A 17,493-nucleotide genomic window follows, 5' to 3' on the forward strand; every position below is an offset into this window, starting at 1 on the left:
CCTGATTCAAGACAAGTGGGTCCCCAAGCTGATTCCATCCAGCTACAAGATTGAGTTTCGGGCTTATCCTCCAGAGAGGTTCTTTACTTCCTACCTGCATTTATCCCCAGGCCTGCGAGGTCTCTACAGGGCGATGCAACACTTGCTACTACAAGGGGTGATCCGGTCTCACAATCGGATGAATTCAGCTCCTGTTGTCCAGAAGTCAGTCATCTTTCAGGACTAGCATGCGGGTGCTGGGTCTGATGGGGGTCTACCTTTGAGGCGGTTCCATTTGCACAGTTCCTCACGAGACCTCTGCAAAGAGAGATTCTTGCCATGTGGGGCAAGAATCCATAGTCTTTAGACAATCTGATCCTGTTGAGCCGGGGAACGCGAGGGTTGATTTGTTGGCTTCGCTTTTCGGCGCTTCAACAGGGAAAATCTTCCTTCCTTCCCCTGTACTGGACGGTGGTCACTAAAGATGCCAGCCTGTCTGAGTGGGGTGGCGTTTTTGGCATAGATTGTGCTTAGGGGGAAGAATCCAGACGAAGGATCGCTATACTGGACGTTTACTCTGGAGGTGTTTCATCGGTTTTGTTTCTGGTGAGGAATCCGAGGTGGTCCTGTTGGTCTCATCTCAATAGGAAGGTGCTTAGGTTTGTGGCACGGTCTCGTGATCCTCTGGCTGACGCCACAGACATTCTGGTGGCTCCTTTGGGGCCAGTATCGTCTGCTATACCTCTTTCATCTTCTAGAACTTCTGTCAAGATTCCTGTGTAGGTTTGAGGCAGAAGGGATTACGGCCATCCTAGTGGCTTCAGACTGGCCTCGCAGGTCTTGGTACGCAGATCTGATACGATTGGTCACCAGTGCTCCTTTGAGACTTCCTCTTAGAGATGATCTTTTGGCCCAAGGGCCAATCTTTCATCTTGCCTTACAGTCGCTGGCTTAACGGCTTGGCTGTCAGGAGGCCTGATGCTGAAGGATTGAGGGTTGTCTGAATCAGTGATTTCCACACTGCTGCAGCTAGTAAATCTACTTCTAGGAAGACTTTCCATCGCGTTTGAGGAGCGTGCATCTCTTAGGGTTCACCCTCGATCCTTTTCGGTGACTCGAAGTTTGGCTTTACTCCAACAAGGTGTTGAGCAGCATCTGGCCTCGGGTACCATCAAGGGCCAGGTTCGTCCTTGGCGGTTTTCTTTCAACGTCCTTTAGCCGCACATTCTTTGGTTCGCATCTTTGTTCAGGGGGTTCGCCACTTGACTTCCCCAGTGTGGTCTCCATGATCCTTGTGGGATCTCATCTTGGTGCTGTTGGTTCTTCGGTAACCGCCTTTGGAAAATATTTGCAAGGATCCTCTGCTTACATTGTCCCAGAGGGTAGCCTTCTTAGTGGCTTTTTCCTCTGTATGTAGAGTTTTCAAGCTGGCAGCTTTGTCTTGCTGTTTACCTTACTTGGTGGTTCACGGAGATAAAGTGGTGCTTCGTCCTTGTCAGCCGTTCCTTCCTAAGGTTGTTTCTGGTTTCCATCTGAATGAAGACATGGTATTGACTTCCCTGTGTCCTAAGCCTAGGCATCCTATGGAGATTGCCTTGCATTCTCTGGATGTGGTTCGGGCGTTCAGGGTGTACCTGCTGGCTACTGAGTCGTTTAGGAAATCAGACTTGCTATTTGTCCTTATGGATGGACCTCGCAAGGGTTTGGCCACCTTTTGCCGCGACTCCAGATGGTTCAGACGGACGGTGGTGCAGTCCTATTCATTCAGGGTCAGGTTCCTCCTTTCCCTGTTAAGGCACATTCTACGTGGGCGCTTAGTGCCTCTTGGGCCTTCCACCATTAGGTGTCTGTGATGCATGTTGCAAGGCGGCCATCTGTTCATCTGTGCACACTTTTTTCACGAAATTCTACAAAGTAGGTGTGCTGGCATGCTTTTAGGCAGCAAGGTTTTTGCAGGCTACTGTTGAGAGGACGTGTCCTCCTTTGATGTATTTTCAAGTGAGCTCCAGTTGTTCCTGGTTTAGCTCCATGTTACCTGGTTGGCTAGGTTTAGCCTCGGGGAGTATGTTTATTGCTGTGTTCTTCCCACCCCTCATGTTGACACTGCTTTGGGACGTCCCAATGGTCAAGAAGATATGGCGCTGTGTCCGTCAATGAACAAAAGAGAACTGGATTCTTGTCTTACTGTAAAATCCTTTTTCTCTGATGTCCTTTTTCTCTGATGTTCTTTGACGGACACAGCACCCCCCCTCTATTGAGTTGGGTTATATGTTCTTCTGACACTGCTTGTTACAAAACTGTAGTCCTATAGCAGGAAGTGGGAGTATACCTCTTAGGACTGCCCTATAGGCGTAGACAAACTTTTTTCTGCCTAGTGTCCTACTCCTGTAGGGAGCAGCATAACCCAATGGTCAAGAAGCTATGTAGATTTTTTTCAGGCTATAAAGTATGTTACGATACAGCAGAAGAAATCTATAAAATACCTAATAATTTTCTTCACAGGGGAAGGCACTGGATTTTTTGGGAATCAATGAATCTGACACAAGATGGTTCCAGGAGTTTCAGTTAAAGCCGTATGCCAACCCAGCAAAGCTGGAATCTATAGATGGTAAGAAGTTTAATGTGCCGATATCACTCTATACCAGTGATGGTGAACCTTGGCACCCCAGATGTTTTGGAACTACATTTCCCAAGATGCTCTTACACTCTGCAGTGTAGTTGAGCATCATTGGAAATGCAGGTCCAAAACATCTGGGGTTCCAAGGTTTGCCATCACTGCTCTATTCCATGAATATACACAGGACAGTTTCTGAAAACGGAACCAAGTAAAAAATAGCGCTTAGCAGCTTCTCTATTTTATTACTTTGGAATTTTTTGGGAAACAAAAACTGAGCAAAAGCTCCACTGTATTGTTACTAACACAGTTTTTTTTATAAGTCCCCCAATTTTTAGCAGACGTACAAACCACACACAGCCAGTAACATTGCACTGGTAAAATGGGTATGCAATTGAGATGGCTCTGAGATGTAAGACTTTACTTTTTTTTTTATTATTTAAGTGCATTTGCTTGAATCAATACAATAATGGATAAAAGCAAATAATGAGATGAACAGGCTAGCTTGGCCATTTTACTTTTTAATTTTAATATTGCACTGGTAATTTTTCATTGGCTTTAACAGGGAACATAAAGTAACACTTGAACATTGGCCTGAAATATTAAAATGAACCACTAAAAGGTTTTTTTGTGGCCAACATTATCCCCCAGTCACAAACTTTCCTACTTTGTAAACTGTATAAAAGTACTCTACGCACTCAGAATCTAAATCACCAGCCAACAGTCAAAAAATAAAAAATTATTCTGTTAAGGGATGACTTCTGATGCAGTTACCAAAATAATGCTAAAATGCTCTCCCTCCAAATATACTATTTAAAGTCCCTTTTTACCTGCCCACACTGGAGTGCAGTTTGCCACATCCACACACCATATGTAAAATGTGGTGCACTGGCTCTTTCATAGAGCAGTTTACTTGGAGTTTACGAATAAACCTCCTCCCAGGACACCTTATCACTGCACTTTAACAACCAGTGTTTTCTGACCAATGTGGGTGAAGCCTAAGGCCGGCCATAGACGACCGTCTGAGATTCCAACCATGTATGGGCAGGCTAAATGTACCAAATTGATCATTCAACTTGGGTACAACCAACCTGCCGGATTTTGCATGTGACTATCGCTAGCGGCTAGTATAGCCACTAGCAATAATCCTTGTCTTTTCCCAGCAGGGGCAGCTTCCTTCCGGGAAAATACAATGGCCCGGAGGGAGGGATTCCTCTGTCAACTCTATCTCTGTTGATAGGGGAATAGAGCTAATTTCATAGGTTGCAGGGAAGAAATTTGCTGTGTATTGACTATACTCCTCTTTGAAAAATAAATCATTTTGACCCAAATTAATTTTGTTTCCTTATTAGGTTCTCGTTATCATGCACTTTTAATCCCACATTGCCCCGGGGCTATGACTGACTTAGCAAACAGTGGCTATCTGGCTAAAATTTTGCAGCACTTCAAAGCAGAGAAGAGTAAGTTGGGAGGAAAAGTAGAACACTGCATAGTACAATTGTTGATTTACTTTTACTCTGTCTGTCTGTCTTTGTACTTGCGCTCAGTTGAGAGGAAAGGGGTGGGGTTATAGTACATGGTTCAGGCAGTAGTTTGTGTAAGGAAAAAAATTGGCTTCTGCTGGAAAATCAGATCTTTCATCAATAGTGATAGGTTATAACAAACCTTTCTGTGATCATATTCATAGATGCAACAATGCTTCCTACTTTTTCTTCTTGGCACAAGCAGTTATTAGTGTAGCTAATAAATAAATGCATTTTCTTGAGGAAATGAAACGGTCATGTGTTTATTTAGGACTATTCCACACTTTGGAAATCCTTCCAATGCTTAATCTTTCTTGTTACATTGTTTTACCACCTGTGGAAGAAGTATAGCCAAAACCTTTTTGGCTATACTTTCCTGGTGGGTCACAGGAGTGCACTTACTTTTGCTGCCCTGTGACTCCGAATCAGCTGAGAACAGGCTGTTGCCCATGCCCGCGTTCTAACAACCAGTGACATCATTCGTTGATAAGGAGGGCGCTGGGCGCCTGAACAGCATCTTGTTTGGCCCACCCCTGCCTCTCTCTGTCAGCACTGGGGTTAGTTGAGGGAGAGAAACTGAGAAAGAAGATAAATGCTAGAATAGTAGTCCATACCAGTGTTCAAAAGTGTATTTGCTTAGGAGGAATAAATCCCCTTTAACGTTCGGTGTCCTACGTGTGTGAATGCTGGGGTGCCTCTAGATGGTGCATTGACTGAAAACAGGTGGAGAAACACTGGGTTAAAGTATATAACTAAAGCCAAACCTTTTATGCACTATAGATAAAATAGGAAAAAGTTAAAACTGCTGCTGTCTTTTTATCCTTTTTTTTTTTTCAATATATCATGTGTCCTGTTTAAAGCGGTTGTAAACCCTATAAAAAAAAAAATAAAAAAAAAAAACCTGCAAGACAAAGGCATAATGAGCTAGTATGCATCGCATACTAGCCCATTATGTGTAACTTACCTTAAAACGAAGCCCCGACACGGACCCCCGGACATCGATGCGGGCGCTGCCATGATCCCTCGTCGTCTCTTCCGGGTTCGGCGGCTCCGGCGCGCTGATTGGCCGGAAGAGACGGCTCCGGCGCGCTGATTGGCCGGAGCCGCGATGACATCACTCCCGCGCATGCGCGCGGGAGTGATTTTTCCGGCAAGCTCCCGGCAAGTTAATTGAAGGTCCCCCCGGGCCTTCAGAGCGCATGCGCCGCTCGTGCGAGCGGCTGCATGCACTGTAAATATCTCCTAAACCGTGCCGGTTTAGGAGATATTATTTGTACCTACAGGTAAGCCTTATTATAGGCTTACCTGTAGGTAAAAGTGAAAAAAGCGGGATACTACCGCTTTAAGAGATTTAACCGCTTTCACCCCTCTTCCAGTCCAGGCCAGCTTTCAGCACTGTCACACTTTGAATGACAATTACGCAGGCATGCAACACTGTACCTGTATAAATATTTTATCATTTTATAAGACTGATAGAGCTTTCCTTATGTGACTTTTAGTCACCACTGAGATTTTTTGCTATATAAACGAAAAAACTGACCATTTTGAAAATAATTTTTTTCCTAGTTTCTGTTTATAAAAGTGTGCAAATCTTTATTTCAGAAATTTAGGCCAAAATGTATTCTGCTACATTTACTTGGTCAAAAATAACCCTAATCCAGTGTTTATTATTTTGTCTGTGTAAAAGTTATAGAGTCTGCTGTCTGATATATAGATGTATTAGAAAAATCGATTAAGTGGTTGTAAAGGCACAAGGTAAAAAACCTTCTGTGTGCAGGAGCCCCCCAGACCCCCCTATTACTTACCTGAGCCCCCCTCTCGATCCAGCAAAGTCCACAAGAGCCTTGCCTCTCCTGGTACTCGCACTTCTGATTTGGCTTTTTACCCATTGGTTCCCACTACTGTCAATCACAGCCAGTGAGCCAATCAGGAGACAGAGGGGCCATGGCTGAACCACAGCGTGGTTCAGTGTGTATTTACACAGTGTGGGCATTTACACTTGAGAAAAGAGCGCGCACTCTCCCCATGAGCTTGGCGCATGATCTGAAACGCGTAGTGTGCACCTTGACCCTGCTTACGTCACGTGGTCAACGTTGAGTCCCAGCCTGCCTCGAGAGCTGGTCCCGGAAGAGAGGGCCGGCATCTCCCCGTTATCTATCTACCAGATAGGATTTCCTTCACATCCTTCCTCTCTGCAGCAGCATCACGGACAGTTGACCTCATGACTTCGCATTTGAGCCGACTTTCATCTCATTTCTAGTGAGTTACCATTTACTGTATGCCTAGACTCCATAAACGTATTGCACTTAGAGGCGCTCCGCTTGTTCTTTGCTTTACTCCGGTTCAGTGTGTGAATGGACACACAGAGCTGCGGGGTGGGAGCACGCCTGCTTGAGTGCCCCCAGAGCAAGCTGCTTGCTGTGGGAGGCACCCGGCAGGAGGGAGGAGCCAGGAGGGTGGGCGTGGGGCCCGAGAAGAGGGGGATCTGGGCTGCTCTGTGCAAAACACTGCACAGAACAGGTAAGTATGACATGTTTGTTATTTAAAAAAAAAAGGCTTTAGGATCACTTTTAGCCCTGATGTACTTATGGCCTATCTCATTTCTTGAGCCCCTAAATGCAAGAACAGTACGAATGCCCCCCAAATGGCTCCCTTTTTGGAAAGTAGACAATCAAATTAGTAAGGGGCATGGTGAATTTTTTGAAGTTGAAATTTTTTTTGTCACTATTGTTGAATGAACAAAACTTTTTTTATTTTGTGTTTCACGAAAAATACAAAAAACAGTGGTCTTCGATTGTACAGAGGTATAGAGTTAGTAACATGAAGCCAGTAAGTAGTAATTACAGTTAATATAAAAAGTCTACACACCCCTTTTCAAATATCAGGTTTCGGTGATGTAAAAAATGAGAGAAAGATAAATAATTTCACAACCTTTTCCCACCTTTAACCTCTTGCCGACCGCCCACCGTAGTATTCCTGCGGCAGGGCGGCTCGGCTGTGCAAAATCAGGTAGTACTTTCGTGTTTAGACACAGTGGAAGGCAGGACGCGGGAGAAGCGGCGGCGATTGCCGCCGACCTCCCGGGATCATCGGATAAACTGACAGAAGACCCGGCTACTTATGTAAACAAACCAGGCAAGTCTTCTGTCAGACAGGCAGGGAGAGATCAGCAGTTTCAGCTAAGCTGAAACCCCGATCTCTCTGTGCCTGTCGCAGACCCCACCCCACAGTGAGCAAGCATATTTAGGCACTTTTTAACCCCTTTGATCACCCCCAGTGTTAACCCCTTTCCATTGTCATTTATACAGTAACCGTGCATAATATTTAGCACCGATTAATGTCACTGGTCCCCCGTGGCGCTTCAGATATCTGCAACTCCAGCATGCGGTGCGGGCGCAGTTCGGGGGGGGGGAGGTGGTCTTGGCTAACCCCTCTCTTGAGACTGTGCTGCTGGATCCGGAGCCTTTGAAACGGATCTCTAGATTCTATGGGGCGCTGGGTTCTGGGGGTCCTGGGGTGGTAGATAGGGCCAGAGTTAGATGGCTAGCTTTTATACCGGAATTGACGGAGGAACGCTGGGAGGAGGTTTTGGAGACGTACCTTGGTACGGTTATCTCGTCTACTGATAAGATGATCCAATTGCGATATCTTCATCAGACATATTACACTCCGGCCCGCCTGTTTTCCATGCGCAAGAGGGATTCTGCGGTGTGCCATAAATGTTCAGGGGGTAGGGGGTCCCTTTTGCACATGGTGTGGGATTGTCCTAAGGTGAGACCCTTGTGGTCTCAAATTACGAAGTTTATGGAGGAGAACTTTGGACTCCCGAATATTTGCTCGCCCCTGGTGTGCCTTCTGGGGGTAATAGAGGTGGAGGGACTGGATATGGCCACTAAGTTATTTATCCGCATCCTTTTCTTTTGTGCGCGGAAGTTAATCGCCAGGAGGTGGATCTATACTGAGGTGTTGTCCCTAGACATGTGGAAGAGGGTGGTGAATGCGGACATTGTGCTATATAAGATGACTTATGAGGCTAGGGGGTCCCCTAAGAAATTTAGGAAAGTTTGGTACCGCTGGGTGGACTCCGATGCTACTTTGGTGGCTACGCCTTCTGACCGACTTTGAGGACAGTGGACCTGTACTTGGGGGGGGTTGGGGGCCCTGGACACTTTTCAGGCATGGGTTTCTTAGACGACTGCGGGCCCGGCTAGGTTGGGAATGTTATTGTAGAGAGGTTCTCTGGGGGGGTCACCTGAAGGGGGGGGGGGAGATGGGCGGAGTTCTGCTCGTTTGGTCGCCCGCCGGTTCTTCCTCGGGGGGATCAGTGAGGCGACTGGGGTGTTGGTTCTGTTTGGGGGACAAGGGAAAGTTTTTTTATTAGGTAGTGTGTTTCAAATAAAAATGGGGTCCGGCTACTCGCTCGGTCCAAGGGATATTGAAGTTTATAAATCCAGGGGATAATCTTTTGTTTTTCTACTGTTCCTGACTGTATTGCCATGTGCCCCTTGGAGAATGCTGAGTGATGGTTATAATGTTTCATTGTGTTGTACTGTTGTGGACTGTGTGTTTATGCTGGACTTCAATAAAAATCTTTTTAAAAAAAAAAAAAAAAATAAAAAAAAAAAAAAAAATGTCACTGGTCCCCAAAAAGTGTCAAAAATGTCAGTTAGGGGCCCGATCTGTCCGCCGCAATGTCGCAGTCCCCCTAAAAAAAATGCTGATCGCCGCCATTACTAATAAAAACAAAAAAAATAAATAATTCCAAAAATTATTTTCCGTAGTTTGTAAACGCTATAACATTTGGCAAACCAATTAAAATACGTTTTTTGGGATTTTTTTTACCAAAAATATGTTGCAGAATACAAATTGGCCTAAACTGATAAAAAAATTAGATTTTTTTTTTTTTATTGGGAATGTTTTATAGCAGAAATTAAAAAATATGGCGTTTGTTTTTTTCAAAATTTGCACGCTTTTTTTGTTTATAGCCCAAAATCTAAAAACCGCAGAGGTGATCAAATACCACCAAAAGAAAGCTCTATTTTGTGGGAAAAAAAGGACATCAATTGTATTTGGGTACAGCTTCGCATGACCGTGCAATTTTTTCATTAAAATAACGCAGTACCGAATCGCAAAATATGGCCTGGTCATTAAGGGGGTAAAACCTTCCGGAGCTGAAGTGGTTAAGGTGACCTATAAACTGTACAACTCAGTTGAACAACAAACTGAAATCTTTTAGGTAGAGGGAAGTAAAAATAAAAAAAAACTAAAATATGTTTGCATAAGTGTGCACACCCTTAAACTAATACTTTAAGTACCTTTTGATTTTATTACAGCACTCAGTCTTTTTGGGTATGGGTCTATCAGCATGGCACATCAACTTGGCAATATTTGCCCACTCTTCTTTGCAAAAAACACTCCAAATCTGATTGCAAAGGGCATCTCCTGTGCATAGCCCTCTTCAGACCACCCCACAAATTTTCAATCGGATTCAGGTCTGGGCTCTGGCTGGGCTATTCCAAAATTTGAATCTTCTTTTGGTGAAGCCATTCCTTTGTTGATTTGACTGTATGCTTTGGGTCGTTGTCATGCTGAAAATTCCTGTTTATGTTCAGCTTTCTAGCAGAAGCCTGAAGGTTTTGCTTCCACCACCATGCTTCACTGTAGGTATGGTGTTTTTTTGGTGATGTGCAGTGTATCTTGCACCAAGCATATCTTTTGGAATTATGGCTAAAAAGTTCAACCTTGGTTTCATCAGACCATACCACTTCAGATGTGTTTTTGCTAAATTCTGCCGGCCTTGGATGTTTTTCTTCATAGGAAAAGGCTTCCTTCCGTCTTCCCACTCTACCCCATAGCCCAGACATATTAAGAATACGGGAGATTGTGGTCACATGTACCACAGCCAGTACTTGATAGATATTCCTGCAGCTCCTTTAATGTTGCTGTAGGCCTCTTGGCAGCCTCCCTGACTAGTTTTCTTCTCGCCTTTTCATCAATTTTGGCAGGATGTCCAATTCTTGGTAATGTCACTGTTGTGCCATATTTTCTCCACTTGATGATGACTGTCTTCACTGTGTTCCATGGTATATCTTATACCTTGAAAATTTTGTTCCCTTATCCTTACTGATACCTTTTAACAATGCGATCCCTCTGATGCTTTGGAAGCTCTCTGCGGACCATGGCTTTTGCTGTAGGATGTGACTAAAAAATGTCAGGAAAGACCTACTAGAACAGCTGAACTTTTATTTGGGGTTAAAGTGGTTGTTAACCCACTTATACAACTTTATATAATCCTCTGTGTACCCTGATTACAAGTGCTCCTGTCTGTGTTTTTATACAAAAAAATGCCGCCTTTACTGTATTTCAGAGCAGCTCCTGGCAATTGCATGACCGGCTAGCTCTCTCCTTTCCCCGCTGACAGATGAAGGCTGTGGGGCCGAGATTGCCTTGCTGACCCTCAGGTGGGGTGAGAGGAGAGAGCGAGCCAGCCGGTCCCATGATCGCCAGGAGCCGCTTTGAAATACGGTAAAGGCGGCATTTTTTTTTTTTTTTTTATCAAACACAGAGACAGAAGCACTTTTAATCAGGGTACACAGAGGATTGTATAGGACAATAAAAGTTTTAAAAGCAGCAGGAGTGGAGGGGACGGACTCTGACAGAGGAGAAGACCCCCCGCTGACAGATGAAGGCTGTGGGGCCGAGATTGCCTTGCTGACCCTCAGGTGGGGTGAGAGGAGAGAGCGAGCCAGCCGGTCCCATGATCGCCAGGAGCCGCTTTGAAATACGGTAAAGGCGGCATTTTTTTTTATCAAACACAGAGACAGAAGCACTTTTAATCAGGGTACACAGAGGATTGTATAGGACAATAAAAGTTTTAAAAGCAGCAGGAGTGGAGGGGACGGACTCTGACAGAGGAGCAGACATGCGGGGGGGGGGGAGTAGAGAGGAGGACAGAGAGCTGCTGAATGACGAAGGCATGTAAACTGACCACGGTGTCAGGGCTCAGCAGCCATGATAAACCATGGTCAGTTTACAGGGGGGGAGGGTAGAAACTGGCAGGAACAGGCAGGTTTTTTAGGTGATAGGGGTAGGCCAAATTGCACAGCCAAGCACTGTATAACATGCTTTAGGGGACAGGATTTTTTTTTTTTGGGGGGGGGGGGGACAAATGCTTTTAATCAGAGGGACTTTAAATGATGGCAGGTGTGTACTGACTCCCCCCCCCCAAAAAAAAAAATATTTCTTTTTTTTTTTTTTCCCCTATTGAGTCACATTAAAGGTGGAAAAGGTTCCGACGTTATTTATTTATCTTTATCTCATTTTTTTACATCATAGAAACCTGGCACTTTAACAGGGGTCTTTAGACTTTTTTTTCTTTTATCCACTGTATACCAGTATAAAAAAGATAGAAATAAACAGGAGATCAGCATCTTGAGTATCGAAAACTGAGACTAGAAGATCCACAAGGATTACATAGTTAGAGATGTGTGGGAAGCAAAGCACCTAAATCTATGTTCATTAGACATTACATTGCTCTGGAAAACTGTACGGTATAATGGATGGTCAGAGTGAGTAGATGACAAACCACTAACCATGAGAGAAAAAAAGGCAATTACATTTTAACTCTAAAAGCTCAATGTAGTACATTAGTCAGTGATCTACTAATAGTCCTGGTGAAGTTCTGAGATCAATTAGAAAATAAGTGGTTAAGCAGCAGGGTGTTTCCTCCCAAGGGAAAAATGCCCTTACATCCTTATTCGTAAAGGGTGTATAGGGCTAAAGGCGCTGTCAAGAGTTTGTCAATTTCTAATGAACAGTACATGCAACGAGGCAAGATGTCACAACTGTTAATCCTTATTTTAGTAATGTGAACCCATCTCTCTGCTTCCATGATCCTTTCCACCTCTCTTTGCCAATCTCATAAAGCAGGGCAGCTACTTTGTTTCCAGAATATAGGTATGCTGCATTAGGAAGATGTGGAGTAATGCTGCTTTTATATGCTTTTATGGAGGTAGGGGTGGCGTGGATTAAACAAACTTGTCATTTACCAGGTTATTTCTCACACACAGCATAGGCATACGTAATATATAATAATTACACCCCAAAACACATTCTGCTACTCCTCTTAAGTATGGGGATACCATATGTGTGAAACTTTTTTACAGCATAGCCGCAAAGAGGGGCCCAACATCCAAGGAGCACCTTTAGGCATTCCAGAAGCATAAATTGCACATCAAATTCCTGGACTACCTATCACCTTTTTGGAGGGCCTGGAGCACCAGGACTGTAGAAACACAAAATGACCAACATTTTAGCAAAATGACCAACAATGAGCAAACACTCCAAGGTTTTTTTCTGAAAGGCGTCGTAAATCTTTCGAAAATCCTACATTTTTCAAGCGCTTGTGGTAAAAAAAATTACAAAGAACACGAAAATGTATTTTTTTACACAAAGTTGTCAATAAGAAATTTCTAACACACACAATAGGCGTAGTTGGAATTATGCCCCAAAGCACATTCTGCTACTCCTCCTGAGTATGGCAATACCACATGTGAGACTTTTTCACAGCCTAGCCACATAGGGAAGCCCTAAATCCAAGGAGCACCTACAGGCTATCTAGGGGCATAAATTGCATATCTAATAATGATCAGAAATGCTGTAACTGGTGTGGCAGTGATCGTGGGCACTGTAACACCTATCAAGGTGTAGAAACAACTTGGCAATGATCAAGAGAAATGGGAAGCACCTGAGCTACAAGTGTTGTTGAAAAGGGTCTGAATACTTATGCCAAGGTGATATTTCAGTTTTTTCATTTTCATACATTTGCAAACATTTCTAAAATTCTGTTTTTACTTTGCCACTATGGGGTACTGAGTGTAGATTAATGATTTAAACTACTATAGTATCAAGCTGCAACATCACAAATTTGAAAAAGTGAAAGGGGTCTGAATACTTTATGAATGCATTAAGTACTGTGTGTGTGTGTGTATATATATATATATATATATATATATATATATATACAGTAATTATTACTGTGACTGCTTTTTACAGTGATAACTGTAATAAGCAATTGGTAGAAGACACCACAGCTATCCCATGGTACAGGGCCACTGTGATTGGCGCTGTTACCATGTGATCACTGTGACCAATCACACCGCTCACACTTTAGTAAACAATGACAGCATTGTTTACTACTGTTCATGTTCTCGCTGTGATTCGTCACAGTGATCACATGGTACCAGGGCCAATCACAGTGGCCCGCTACAACGATTGATAATTTGGCTGTGTCGGGGTATGTCCACCCGCATCAGCGCTGCTCTTATCCGGCAGTTTATGTACTATGGCCGGATGAGAAGCGGTTGAAGAAGAATTCCAGTCTAGATCTTACTAAGCTTAAATCTGCTCTGACCCCCTTCTAACTCCTATACCAACTACCCTGTAAAAGGAAGATGCATATACTTGCCTATTTTCAGAGCACTCCAGTCACATGATCTCCCTAGTGGCTGGATTCCGGGGAGAGCACCGACAATGGTGGGAATGCCTCGGTTGTGACATCACCCATATGCCTACTTTGGGGCATCTGTTGCCGGCTGTCTGTCCTCTCCCCTGAAGCCAGCCACTGGGAGACAATCGCATGTCCAGAGTGCCCTGAGAGTAGGTAAGTATAGGCATCTTTCTTCTACAGGGTAGTTAGTATAGGTGTTAGAAGGGGGTGGAAGCAGTCTTAAAGCAGAGTTCCAGCCTTTTCACTCACCTGTCCCACGGTCCAGGGATGCGGCCGCCCGAAGCCTCGATCCTCTTCCCTCTGGTCTCGGCGGCGCCGGCATCACTGGTGTGGGCACCCGGCTGTGACAGTTTGTGTCTTCACAGCCGGGTACGCACTGCGCATGCGCGTCTTGATTGGCCCTCAATCTTCTGGGACCTCTGACATGTCCCAGAAGATTGCAGGGAGGGAGGGGGAGAGGAGAACTTCCGTTCAGGGCGGCGCTCCGAGGGGAAGTGGGAGCGGGTACCTGTCAAAACTAGGTACCCTGCTCCCCCCCCCCCCAAAAAAAAATGACATGCCAAATGTGGCATGTCAAGGGGTTATTACTACCTAAAACGAAAGTTCCACTTTTAGGTGGAACTCCGCTTTAAGCTTAGTTAGATCTGGACTGGAATTCCACTTTAACTTCACTTCCTGCTGTGCAGCCTCAACAGGAAATTAGGATATTCTGTTCTGTATGCTCAATAGGATGGGAGAGAATATATTTTCAAAGTGAGAGAGATCTCCTGTTGTCATGGTAACAAGTGCCCCTGTTGGAAATTTTTTCTTTTATTTGTGTTTTAGTGGCAACCAAAAATGTATTTAATGGTAAAAAGTGTATTTACCTTTTACTTTTATTCCCAGTGACATTGGTGATCAGAACATTAATAGTGACTCTCCCTGACAGGGACACAGACAGCAACAAAGAACCGGACAGTGGTTCTAACCCCCTCACCAAAAAATTGCCTTTAGTTATCCTGAAGGTTATTATTATTATTTTTTTTATGCTTTTAGGAGTACAACACAATGTACTACAAACAGATCCTTTTACCATGAGATCTTTTTTCCATACAAGGCAAAATAGAATATCGAAACGCCATATTTAGCTATAGTCAAACAGAAAATCGAGAGCATGATTCACCTCGTACCCGAGTTGGCCCAAATTTAATCTTAATTTTACATAAAATACATACCCTTTTGGGAGGAGGTTCCCTCGCTTCTCTCTGAGGTGGTTAACAGACCTGTCCACATATTTTTTTGGGCCTTCCTGTGTGGGAGCTAGGAAAAACCCTTAAAAAGTTAATGATGCACATTCTCAAAGCAGCTATATGTTTAATTACTGCTCGGTGGAAACCGACATCCCCCTGACGTTCTCTGCCCTTCTACAACGGGTTAGAAGTTCATGGAATACCTTACGACCAGATTGTGCAATACCCTAGCTAAATTTACTGCCATTTGGGATGCTTGGAATGATTACGTGGCCCTTCATGCTCCTTAAAGTGATTGTAAAGTCTTGTGGTTGACGTTTTTTATTTTATTTATTTTATTTTTTTTTGTTATATGACAAACCTGTTTATACCTACCTGCTCCGTGCAGTTGGTTTTGCACAGAGTGGTCCAGATCCTCCTCTTCTCAGGTCGCTCTTCTGTGCTCCCGGCCCCTCTCTCCTGTTGAGTGCCCCCACAGCAAAGAGCTTGCTGTGGAGGCACCTGAGCCGAGTCACAGCTCCCTGCTTCTATTTAAACACGGAGCCACAGCTCGGCCCCGCCCCTCTCTCTCCTGAATGGCTGACTGACTTTAATTGACAGCAGTGGGAGCCAATTGGCCGTGGTGCTGTTCAGCCAATGAGGAAGGGGAGTCCTGGGCAGCTAAAACACCCCTGCAACATCTCTGGATAAAGATGGGCTCAGTTAAGTATTACAGGGGCTGAGGGGCTACCTTCTTATCTTAAAAAAAAAAAAAAAAAAAAACCTTCTGCCTTTTACAATCCTTCTTAATCTCCTTGGGCTTTGGCATACCGAGTGGCTTCTCTTTTCCTCTCTCTCGGGAGTTTGATACCTTATTCCTTTTGTCTATCCTTTAATGTTCTTCAATATTTTCCTCTCATACAGCTGCAAGAAAAAGTATGTGAACCCTTTGGAATGATATGGATTTCTACACAAATTGGTCATAAAATGTGATCTGATCATCATCTAAGTCACAACAATAGACAATCACAGTCTGTTTAAACTAATAACACACAAAGAATGGAAATGTTGCCATGTTTTTATTGAACACACCATGTAAATATTCACAGTGCAGGTGGAAAAAGTATTTGAACCCTTGGATTTAGTAACTGGTTGAACCTCCTTTGGCAGCAATAACTTCAACCAAACATTTCCTGTAGTTGCAGATCAGACGTGCACAACGGTCAGGAGAAATTCTTGACCATTCCTCTTTACAGAACTGTTTCAGGTCAGCAATATTCTTGGGATGTCTGGTGTGAATCGCTTACTTGAGGTCATGCCTCAGCATCTCAATCGGGTTGAGGTCAGGACTCTGACTGGGCCACTTCAGAAGGCGTATTTTCTTCTGTTTAAGCCATTCTGTTGTTGATTTACTTCTATGCTTTGGGTCATTGTCCGGTTGCAACACCCATCTTCTGTTGAGCTTCAGCTGGTAGACAGATGGCCTTAAGTTCTCCTGCAAAATGTCTTGATAAACTTGGGAATTCATTTTTCCTTCGATGATAACAATCCGTCCAGGCCCTGGCGCAGCAAAGCAGCCCACAAACCATGATGCCCCCACCACCATACTTCACAGTTGGGATGATGTTTTGATGTTGGTTTACTGTGCCTCTTTTTCGCCACACAGTGTTGTGTGTTTCTTCCAAACAACACAACTTTGGTTTCATCTGTCCACAGAATATTTTGCCAGTACTGCTGTGGAACATCCAGGTGCTCTTGTGCAAACTGTAAACGTGCAACAATGTTTTGTTTGGACAGCACTGGCTTCCTCTGTGGTATCCTCCCATGAAATCCATTTTTGTTTAGTGTTTTACGTATTGTAGATTCACTAACAGGGATGTTAGCATTTGCCAGTGACTTTTGTAAGTCTTTAGCTGACACTCTAGGATTCTTCTTCACCTCATTGAGCAGTCTGCGCTGTGCTCTTGCAGTCATCTTTACAGGACGGCCACTCCTAGGGAGAGTAGCAGCAGTGCTGAACTTTCTCCATTTATAGACAATTTGTCTTTTCATGGACTGATGAACAGCAAGGCTTTTGGAGATACTTTTATAACCCTTTACAGCTTTATGGAAGTCAACAATTCTTAATCTTAGGTCTTCCGAGAGCTCTTTTGTGCGAGGCATCATTCACACCAGGCAATGCTTCTTGTGAAAAGCAAACCCAGAACTGGTGTGTGTTTTTTATAGGGCAGGGCAGCTGTAACAACACCTCCAATCTCATCTAATTGATTGGACTCCAGTTGGCTGACATCTCACTCCAATTAGCTCTTGGAGATGTCATTAGTCTAGGGGCTCACATACTTTTTCCACCTGCACTGTAAATCTTTACATGGTGTGTTCAATAAAAACATGGAAACATTTCATTCTTTGTGTGTTATTAGTTTAAACAGACTGTGATTGTCTATTGTTGTGACTTAGATGATGATCAGATCACATTTTATGACCAATTTGTGCAGAAAACCATATCATTCCAAAGGGTTCACATACTTTTTCTTGCAGCTGTATGTACTTGTACCATGTTACTGCATTGTAATAATGATATCACGCTTTACAAGGTTTTTTTTTTGTTCTCGTTCTCTAGTGTGTTGCATGTTTTAGTATGGGGTGGCCCGCTTTGGGCTT

At 43.9% G+C, this 17,493-nt stretch overlaps 1 protein-coding gene across 1 annotated transcript in view; it reads left to right on the forward strand.

Moving 5' to 3' along the window:
• The window catches only part of GATD1 (glutamine amidotransferase class 1 domain containing 1), a 50,561-nt gene that overhangs the window by 13,234 nt on the left and 19,834 nt on the right, over nt 1–17,493 (forward strand). The window contains exons 3-4 of the mRNA XM_082270600.1: nt 2,482–2,587; nt 3,946–4,053. Coding sequence (XP_082126726.1) covers nt 2,482–2,587; nt 3,946–4,053 — 214 coding nt within the window. The remainder of the gene's footprint in view (nt 1–2,481; nt 2,588–3,945; nt 4,054–17,493) is intronic.

This window comes from Pelophylax lessonae, assembly GCF_965119305.1.
Source record: "Pelophylax lessonae genome assembly, chromosome: 10".
NCBI classification, from domain to species: Eukaryota; Metazoa; Chordata; class Amphibia; order Anura; family Ranidae; genus Pelophylax; species Pelophylax lessonae.